The 10,251-nt window shown below is 39.6% G+C and overlaps 1 protein-coding gene across 2 annotated transcripts; it reads right to left on the reverse strand.

The window, feature by feature from the left end:
- Positions 1–450: 450 nt before the first annotated feature.
- On the reverse strand, positions 451–9,546 carry chpfa (chondroitin polymerizing factor a). 2 transcript variants are annotated; one of them, XM_053328804.1, is made up of 5 exons: positions 9,116–9,546; positions 7,377–7,941; positions 5,327–5,509; positions 3,927–5,175; positions 451–1,675 (listed from the first exon to the last, which is right to left on the reverse strand). In XM_053328804.1, exons 1-5 carry the CDS (start codon positions 9,403–9,405, stop codon positions 1,638–1,640), a joined length of 2,325 nt encoding a protein of 774 aa, XP_053184779.1. In that variant the 5' UTR covers positions 9,406–9,546; the 3' UTR covers positions 451–1,637. The 2 variants fall into 2 exon arrangements, with proteins under 2 accessions (XP_053184779.1, XP_053184780.1); XM_053328805.1 differs by lacking the exon at positions 451–1,675 and having other exon boundaries at positions 2,616–5,175.
- Positions 9,547–10,251: the final 705 nt, after the last annotated feature.

Consider the following 10,251-nt stretch of genomic DNA (forward strand, 5'->3'; position numbering starts at 1 on the left):
CTCTGTAGTTATGTGGTTTTACAGCATGCCTCAGGGTAGTGCATATGGACCCCTGAAATAACTAAAGCTGTAATTAAGGTTGCAACATCTTTTCTGTTGTTACCCAACCCAGACATCAGGAATACCTCAGGTCTAACATGGACAGGAATATTAAGTGCAATGCTGCTGAACATATGCGGGGAAAATAAATAAATTGGTAAGATAATGTGATTTTTAAATGTTGTTCAGTAACGGCGCTCACCTCAACAACTGTCTGCAGCACTGGTCCAGGACCTGTGCTGCAGACAGTAAACATGCTCTTCTGCTGACACCTAAAGGACAAACTGGATTTTACAGAAAATCACCCTGTATTCTTATCTTTAAAAAAAATAATAATAAAGACAACAAAAATTAAATATTCAAATATTCTTTATTTTAAAAAATTACAATAATTCACAGTTCATTGGGAATTACAGCACACAAAATGTGATGAGCATTAATTAAAATGTATTGCTTTGGTTATACTAGTACCCATATGCATAATATAATGTAAACCAAAAGAAAAATGTGTACCTTTGTAGTTTTTGAAATGAATTACTTGATTGAAAAGTGAAATGTACAAATTTTGAATTGTCTTCATTGTCAGACGACATGACACAAAATACAAAGCTAGATGGAGAATATATTTAATTTTGTCACCAAAAATAATAAAATATAAATTGCTGTGTAAATAAAGCTAAAAAAAGGTTTAAAAATAGAGTCTATATAAAATATTTATACATATACAGAGAATGTCATGAAAGCCTCTGTTAGTGCGGAAGTATTCAGAATCTGCATAATTTATAGAGAAGTGACAGATAAATAAGTTATGGACAAAATACTGAGACTCTACTCAGTGACGGCGGCTGTGTTAACAGCATAGGGTGATTAGTCTGCCATGCTCCCTTAACTGTAGTCTCCTCATATCTACAGGAGGCAATGACGACATACATCCCCACAATAACTTCATATTGTAATTCCAGCCCTCCGTTTTTCACAGCGTTTTTTTTTTTTTTGTTTTTTTTTTTAAGATTCTGTTTACAACGACGCACATTATTAGTGTCATACTCTTCGAGGAATCACGGATAACATTCATATGATGTCAGCCGCAGTATTTGTCACTGTGGACAACTGCTCTCTCAACAAAGAGATGCGTTATAAAATGGATGCAGGAGGTCAGCGACAACAGACCTCCATGGTCTGTGCTCACATGGTAGAAAATACAGCAAACATAATGTAGGATCACCATTGTTGATGTAGTGTTCCCAACATATACTTTCATTCCAATTAAATTTAAATAGAAAGGACTTGCCTTCATTTCATGTATTTTACAGTAAATTTCATGATGAAAAGTGTCTAGTGTCAGCAAAATACATTAAAGGTCTTGTCAAAAAAATACAGTGTATTTACTTAACACACAGCGTGAGTCTTAATTTATGTAACGTAACAGAGTTTTGTGATCCACACACTGCTCGACTTGCAGCAATTGTCACTGGAATTAAAAATCCTCTCCTCCATTGGGAAGTTATCCAGTTGCGTTATCTGTAATATTGCACTTTTTCATTAACCTCTACTAATAACTTTCTTGTGTCCAGTACTGCTACCTCCACCACTGCTCACTAATGTAGAAAAGGCCTCCCGTTGGATTGCACTGAGTCTGGGAGAAAAGAACCGTTTCTAAAACTGAGCTCAGGAGATGGAGAACAATGGCCTCATTCAATAACTTACAACACCTTAAACAAAACAGTCCAAAATACTCTGGAACAGTTTAACATCAGTTTTAGAGAACTATATACAAACTGCTATACTTGGTGCCATGGATAAACATGGTAATACTTTATGTTACAGGTCCTTTAATTTCAAACTAATTTCCTAGTCATTCTCTGAGTAAATTGCAGTGGTTTAATGCTTAATTTCATGGACATTTCACAGAGAGAGTGGTGCAATTTGGTATAAATTATAAGAAAAAACCAAAAAGTGTTGAATTGGTTCAGTTGGTTTTCAATGTGTTGTTTAGTGTGTCAAACTACATACCTTATTTGCACATTTGATTGTTTCTTAAAAACTCCATTATAAGCATGTATCCAGCATATCACTACATAGCGCTTTAAAAGAAAGTGTTTTAGGAACGTGTTGGGAAAATAACCTAATTTGACACAAAACTACACACTGAAAACGAGTAAACAAACTAATATCTTCTGTCAGTTTGTCAAGACTTAAATTAACCCAAATACACTGAGAGGGTAATTAGCAAGTACACCAACACTTTCCTGTTTTTAATTAAAATCTGTATTGCACCTCTTTGTAAAATGTTTTAAAAATGAATCGTTAAATGTCTGCAATACACCAGGAGTTAGCATAAAACTAGAGACCTGTAAAATAAACCATTACCAAAAATGCTTCACACAAACTTATTAATTCAATAAACTCAATACAAGTTAAAAACTGTTTCAAAGTACCACTTACTTCATGAAGGAATCCTGAAAAAAGAAACACATCTGGGCCATCACTTCTAAACATGTACCGAGGTGACCCCCCCCCCACCCCCGCCCCATTGGTCATAATTCTCCTTTAACCTTGTACGTACATGTGCTTGCAACATCAAGAAAGGGTGGAAAGGAGAAGACTTTAACTCTGATATACACAGGCTAACTGTATACTGGTAGACGTACACTAGCCCTCATCTATGACCTCTTAAGACCAACAGGACACACTTTCTAGAAACATCATTCCCTGCTTTGAGGCACGTATAAAATCTGTGGAAAGGATCATAACATTTCCAAATCATCCATAAATACAACACATTAAATTATCCCCCCAATGTAACAGGCTTTATCTACAGTGAAGAGATAATACCTTCCATCCGCTCGTATTGGGTAATCATGTTGTAATACCAAAATTCTGACGAAAAACAGCAGCTGGGTATCCCCTGAGGGGTGGATTGCAAAATGGTGATGCATAAAAAAATAATTTCAACACAGCCAGCATATGAAAAGTCAAGGCACATGTACAGTGTGCTTTTGTAAATACTCAAATCAGTAAATATCAAAAGCTCAGTATTTCAAATGCTGTTTTGTGAAGGGACACACAGACTGTGTGCTGCCATTTATCATTAGAGTGACACACCACAGCTCAATTTAAAGACAGCTTTGATGTTAACATTGAATCAAATGACTGCTTAGTACTTCTGACGCCACTGCCACTTTCTGCCACTTTCAAATTATTGTTTTGGTTCACTTGTTTTGGGCTCATCAGACATATCCCAAGGCAGCCATATCCTGCACTTAATTTCACGTCTGCTGTATGCTACCCACGTAGTGCAAAACAGTGGAGTGCACAAAACCAGGATAAAAATCCAACTGAATATTGGAATAATACTTGACAGGTGGAGAAAAACATGACTCCAATGGGTTATTTATGTTGTCCTGTGACAGTGGTGGACACCTTAAATCATAGGAACTGGATAAACCAACCGTACATCAAGGCTCTGAAGCTACTGCTGGAACCTAGTGCACAAGAATTAGTCAACCCAGGTTTCAGGAATCATCAGAGTAGCAAAAACATTTGGTTTAGCAACTCATCTGTGTGGACAAGTGTTGTAAACATTTCAGGAAAAAGGTTTCATTAGGAATGTACTGCATTCAAATTTCCAAACTAAGTAAACTAAAGTTACAAAAATCAAATAACCTTTGATGCACACTGAAAGATGGAGAACGTCAAGCTGTGTTAAACCAACACCCACACACATTGTTTAGGTTAAAATGGATGCAAGTGTTTCTTGTGTTTATGTTTCAAATACCGAATTCTAGCTTGCATCAAGAGGCTATTTAGAGAATTGCACAGCTGTTAACATCCATTTTAACTCATGCAGGCGTAGACGTTTCTCTGGTGTTTTCATGTGCTGTTACCTTGTTCTTGCTCAAAAAGCAGCATGGCGAGCTGGGAGCGAGAACCCAGACCTTCCAAGTTGCTCTGAACACATCTATGATAGATGTCTTCACTAAGCCTCGGATTGCAGGCTTGGTAACGGTACTGCTGATGCAAGGCAGGCTCCACTGCTCTGAATACATGCAGGCTGGAATACTTTACGAACATGTCGTAGATGTCCAGGGTCTCTAGTATCTCCTCATTCTCTTGGACGTCCGCTGCCATTCGTGTGCGTGTTGCCATATAGTCAGAGTTGTAAAAACAAGCCTCTTCAAATGATTTGCGGTCAAAATGGCCAGCATCTTTGACCAAATCGACTGTGGTTGGACGCTGCTGGTTGTGATACGCCACATCAGGGTTGAAGTCCTGGAAATGGATGGGGAAGAACACCTGCCAGTTGTTAATGGAGTTCATGCGGCAGCGGTTCAAAAATTCAGAGTTGACATTTGTGTTGACGTTTGCTAGGAAGAACAGCGTGTCGACCGGGTGCTTCTTTGAGATAATGTCCATGAATTTGATCTGGGATGGTGTTTCCGTCTTTACACTTATCCATGGGATTTTCACAGTAGGGTATTTGCGTTCATAAGCATTTATCTGAGTCTTCACGCTGGCAAATATGTCATTCTGGTTAACTTGCTGTGCCTCTACTGGGTCATAAATAAACAATAATGTTAGGATGGAATTTTCATTCGTCTCAAAGGCATTAGAGGCAAAGACTTCGAGGAAATGGTCAACATAGTTCCGATCCTGCTGGGTGAGAGGTATAATGATGTGAACCCTTGTAGCTTCAGTGACATAGGGCATGGGAATGATCTCTATACGACTCAAAGGTCGCACCAGGTGAACCCGCTTGGTGATGGAACGGCTGTGACCTTTCTGGTTAACAACCTCCATCTGTAAGTCCAAGGTGTACTCCATGCCCCTGACAGGGTCAAAGCGCCTGTAGCCGTTAATCAGCTGCTGCTTCTTCAGATGTAACACAGGCTTGTACTTCTTGTTCAGCTCTCCCATGGCTATGTCGATGACATCAGCCACGTCCATGCTGTCAATGCCGCGCAGCTCACACTTAGGGGAGCCATCGATGCATGAATAAATCTCCTTTTCTGTGAAGTACTCCCACTTCAGAACTTCAAACCGAGATTTAGGCTCAAAGGGTGGATTGATCCCCACTGGCCAGTGGGCGCTTCGGTTGCCCTCAAAAGCAACCACGCTCACATTCTTTATTTCTGCCTGTGAAAAACATAAGAAGTGTTGAGATCTAAATAGTTGTAAACCCGCACTGACTCTGCTAATAGCAGAAAACAGAGGTAAGCAGAAGGAAGCCAGGTTTTTATTTTTGGCTGAACCGTGGGTGATTTGTGACACTTGACAATCAGCTTACCTGCAGCTTAGCAATCTCATCGTAAGTCTTCTGCAGTTCAATCTCAGTGAAGTATCTGTGCAGTCGGTACATCTGCTCAGGGTCAGACACTGGATGGACAGTCAGGGCTTTCTTGAACTGCTCACTCTGCTCTTTACTTGGATCAGAGTTTTTTCCCAACTCGTAATGGTGGTATTGAAGCCCCTGAGAAGAAACAAAGGGGTCTTGTCATGAGAAGTCTTAAATCCAGCATGACAGAAACATGACTAATGTCCTATCAAGCTTAGTTGTTATGCTGCGCTACTTTCATTCAAAGGCTGCACTTTACACGCTATCTTGGGCTCATCTCCACGGCAGCCAGGGTGGTTTCAACCATAACTGCATAGTAAGTGAAGACGGAGATTCATTATGGTCACTGTTTTGGTCACGTTCAGGAAGCAAATTTGTTCTGGGAACAGAAGGTTTTAAGAGATACATAATCTCAATTTTTATGTTATAAAAGGCACCAAAAGACAAGAAGTTAAATGTTTAAAGCTGAAACATATAATAACAAATGACTGACGTTGGACCACAATCCCATTTAAAGTCACAGTCACTTAGGCTGAAAACAAAGTAACCACCTAAGGAGCTTGAGTGATTTAAAAAAGTGAATCCAATCTGATAAAGCTATTAAAAGAACAAAGCATTGAGACAATGCTTAACTGAGCTGTAAGGCCAAATGTTTACTAACAGCTCGCAGCATTTAGTGGTACAATTACAGAAGCATTGTCCACACTTAATTGTCATCAATTTCCTCTTTTTCTCCTTCTATTTTCCCTCTTCTCTCACAGAAAAACTGTTGTGTGACTCTGTGTTCAAGCTGTTTTCTTTCTCATAACAGACCTTCTGACTTTCCCCCTGATTGTCTCCCTTATCTGGGGGGCTCTGCTGGAGCTCGTCTGGCTCCGGGTACTTTAATTAGCCATGCAACTCACTCTCAGCTGTGAAACAAGATGGTTTCCTGCTCTGAACACGACCAAGGAGGGGGAAATGAACGCAACATCTAGGGAATAAGTCAACTACAAAAACTGTATATTGTGTAAAGTAATGGTACGTGTATGTTCATTACCTTCAGACAATGCATTTTAATATTATTATATTACTATTATTATAACTGTCCTGAATGCAACAAACAATGAGGTCACCACCTGAAAGGGCACCGTGACATATGAGGGACACAGAGAGCTTGTTTGACCTTAAATACTAATGACATTTACAGGAGCATGGCATGTTGACCCACAGGGGATTTTCACACCATTGAACCTAAGCAAGGCTGAACTCAGCTGTCCTCTGCTTGCCGCAATGGTCCTGGAGCAGTAAAAAGAAAAGACTGAAGGCTATTAGCGATCTACTCTGTAATATAAATACCACCTTGGTGCTACATGGTAATTACAGTTTTATATAGCCGTCTGTCAGTTTTAAGTGCTGTCCAGAGGCAAAGCATGATTTCTGCCGTGACAGTTTTGTTTTCCTGCTGCGAACGAGACCCCTGCTTTAACCTGTCACACACCTGTTCTGAATGACAGTCTTCCAACATTTTTTCCCTTTGTGGCGCCTCCTTCATTTTAACTATGAACTGCCTTTTTCTGTTCCCCTTAAAACACCAAACATTAGGAAACATATATCAGGAAATGCAAGGAGTGAAATATGGTATTGAATAAGTAAACTGCAAGTTTAAAAAGGGCATGAAATTAAGCTGAATCATCAATGAATCCTTTTGAGTCCAAATTAGTCAATTTTAAGAAAAAACACTCAAACTTTTCTGGTTGCAGCTTCTTAAATGTGAATATTTTCTGGTTTCTTTAGTCATCCTTGATAGTAAAATGAATGTTTTAGGGGTTATGTTGTACAAATCTGGGATAAAACAAGACATTTCAGGTTGTATCACGGCCTTTGGGAAACAGTGATTCACATTTTTCTCAATGTTCTGGCTTTTTATAGACCAAACAACTACTTAATCATATGAGTTTTTTTTTTCAAGTTATTTAGTTGCAGATCTAGTAGAGTGATGTGATCATGTGCCACTACCTACCTCATATTCACTGACACAGTTTACGGTGGTGTAATCAATGATGCATCGTCCGAGCCACTCGTCGGGTCTAGCGCTCAGGATGTCATTCCTACAGTTTTCTAGGAATGGTTGAAGTTTCAGGAGCAAAGTCCGTGAGAGGAGGTACCCGAATCCTCCGTAGCAGTACTTCCCTTCCATCTCCCCGCCTATGAACTCCTCAGGACTGCCCATGTAAAGCTCTCGATCCATACTCAGATGATCTACGAGCTCTTTGATCCTGTCAGCTTCTGTGTAGGCATCATCTTGGACAAAGTAAAACCAGTCATATTCATTGATATAATGTTCGAAAATGTATTTGATGGTCTGAAACATGTTCCATATCAGTCTCTCGTCTCCATGGGAGACTACAAACATGCCGTGGGGGACTTTGCGGTTGCGCATGCCAGTGAAGAACACCACAGTGTCCAGGTGATGGCTGATGGTGCGATTGACAGCTACGCCCAGGATGTTAATGCTGTTTTTGGATGTCAGGACCCCGACGAACAGACGCTCTCGTATACCCAACTCTGTGCTTATGTATTTTGCCCTGAAAAAGACATTAAACAGCTACTGAGTATTTGATTATTTTAATAGAAATGTACATTTAAAAACTTGAACAAAACTGCCACCAATTCTCCATGCTGTTGTCAAAGCAAAATAAGTTATTTTGAACACTGTTTCAAAAAAGTTCATGTTAAGTTTAGTTATTGACCTGAAGTTATTTGGAATTTGATCTTAAATGATTAGTCAATGGGTGCACATTTTCTGCACCCATTTTGGTTGAGGCTTTTTAACTATATTCTGGACTATACAAGTGGAAAAAATAATCAGTAGATCAGTCAGTGATTAAAATAATTGATGGATGCAGACCTAATTGTAGTAATAATGACTGAACACTATTTAAAGAGGCCAGACTATTGAATTTTTGACTCTAGTCCAAAACTAAGATGAAATCTTTGGTTTTGTGCACCTAATTTAATGGGTAAAAATGGTATCCAAACATCCACACAGACTAACCAGAAAAACCACAGGCTTTTTGGAAAAGTAAACATGCAACAGCTCGCACTGTGATTCATCACTGCTACCATGACCCAATTCTTTTCACTTGTACTGCACATCAGTTGTGCTTCTTATCGCACAAATCACTGCATAAGAACAGGTTTTGATGACACTTGGATGCTTTTAAATGCTTATATCTCTGATTTCAATCTAACTCCTCCTCTGGGAAAACTTTCCCAGAAATGCAACCCAACTTTGGGTGTGAAGGCTAATATTTCAACAGGGTCACAATCCAGAAAATATTTTGGAAATGTTTTGCCTTGAAAAGACAATGCAAGGCTCCATCCTTCAGCATGGAGACATGATGGCACAAAATAGCTCTACTGCATATAAATGTTAATTAGAAAGCAGCAGAGGAAGTGAGGCTGTAAACTATATTTCATCAGCCTCTCTGTAACAATATGATCAAGCCCTTAAAACATAATTATATTTGCTTTCAGTCATTAAATTGAGAGCGTAAAATAACATGCCCACGTGACACCTGTAAACATATCATAATGTGGATTAAACAATTGATAAAACATAATAATTTACTGGTGATGAGTTAAATTATAGAGGCCTGCAGCAGTGTAGCATTCATTTTATTGATGTGGCAAATATAACCCATATACTGACAGTCATAATGATTGTATTCCTTTGTAACTTGGCAAAAAAAAGCCTACCTGAAAACTTTCTTTGGGGCACTCTGCTGGACTTGTTTATATGGGAGTATTTTTGGTTCAAAATCCTCTTCGGAGTCCACGTCGTTGGCAGTGGAAATGGAGTTGGGCTTTCGGGCTCCTTTGAGCTGTCCATCCTGACCCAGAGTCACATCTTCAACTTTCTTACCGTCTAGTTCACACGCTTCCTCCGTCCAGTTCACACTCAGTAAACTCAGCGTGAACCCTAAAGAAATGCCGATTATCACTGGGCCGACCGAGCGAAGCACAGCAACAAGCGCCGAAAATCTCATCTTGTGCGTCGGGCTCCTGTCCACCGAGAGTCCCCGCGTCGCTTCTCAGGCGTCCCAACAGGCCTCCGGTCAACTGTACATCAAGTCTGAGGGCGAAGCAGACCTATCCACATCAGACTTGAGGGAAAGATGTAGCTTCTTCCTTAAAAATTCACGCAGGGCTCTTACGTGTCAGTAGAGCTGCTACCTGGCTCCTCCCCGGCCGGACGTCATCGCGTCAGAGGCGGGACTAGTTCCAGACTGTGTGGCTCCGCGCGCTGGCCGAGCGGAGGGATACACAACAAGATCTACTGAGAGTCCTCTGTAATGTCACTAAAGTAATTTTTTTAAGTACAATTATGAGGTATTTGTACTTCACTTGAATATTTCTATCTGATGTTAGACCACTACATCTCAGGGGAAAATATTGTGCTTTTCTATTCCACCAGGCTACATATATTTGACAGCTTTAGTTACTTAAACAACACATTATTAAAGATGAAACCAGGGTTTTCAATCTTTTTTGGCTTTTGACATATTAGGAAAAAAGCAGTGTGTAGTCTGGGTCACATTTCAGATGTCTATGAGTTGAGTTGTAAACAGCGCCACCAAATAGTTTTTTATTTTCCCCACTAGACTCCTCATATGGTTTCATTTCAGTGAATGTTCACATTATCCAATATTTCACCTAAAATAAAAGATTAGAGAAAAAAAAAATCCAAAAACTGAAAACAGATTTGTGTGTGAGAACTTTGTTTTTTCTTCTTTCCTCTCCCATTAATCATCTCATGACCCCTCGGATGTATCTGGTGACCCATTAGAGGGGATTGAGCTCTAGGCTGGGAACCACTGGACTAAACTATGTAA

The sequence above is a fragment of the Scomber japonicus genome, chromosome 11, assembly GCF_027409825.1.
Source record: "Scomber japonicus isolate fScoJap1 chromosome 11, fScoJap1.pri, whole genome shotgun sequence".
NCBI lineage: Eukaryota > Metazoa > Chordata > Actinopteri > Scombriformes > Scombridae > Scomber > Scomber japonicus.

Coding starts and splice junctions, on each gene's coding strand:
- chpfa (XM_053328804.1), bottom strand. CDS start 9,405: ATGAGATTTTCGGCGCTTGTTGCTGTGCTTCGCTCGGTCGGCCCAGTG. Junction 7,942..9,115: donor GCCCCAAAGAAAGTTTTCAG/GTAGGCTTTTTT, acceptor TGTCTTTTTCAG/GGCAAAATACATAAGCACAG. Junction 5,176..5,326: donor ATGAGATTGCTAAGCTGCAG/GTAAGCTGATTG, acceptor TGTTTTTCACAG/GCAGAAATAAAGAATGTGAG.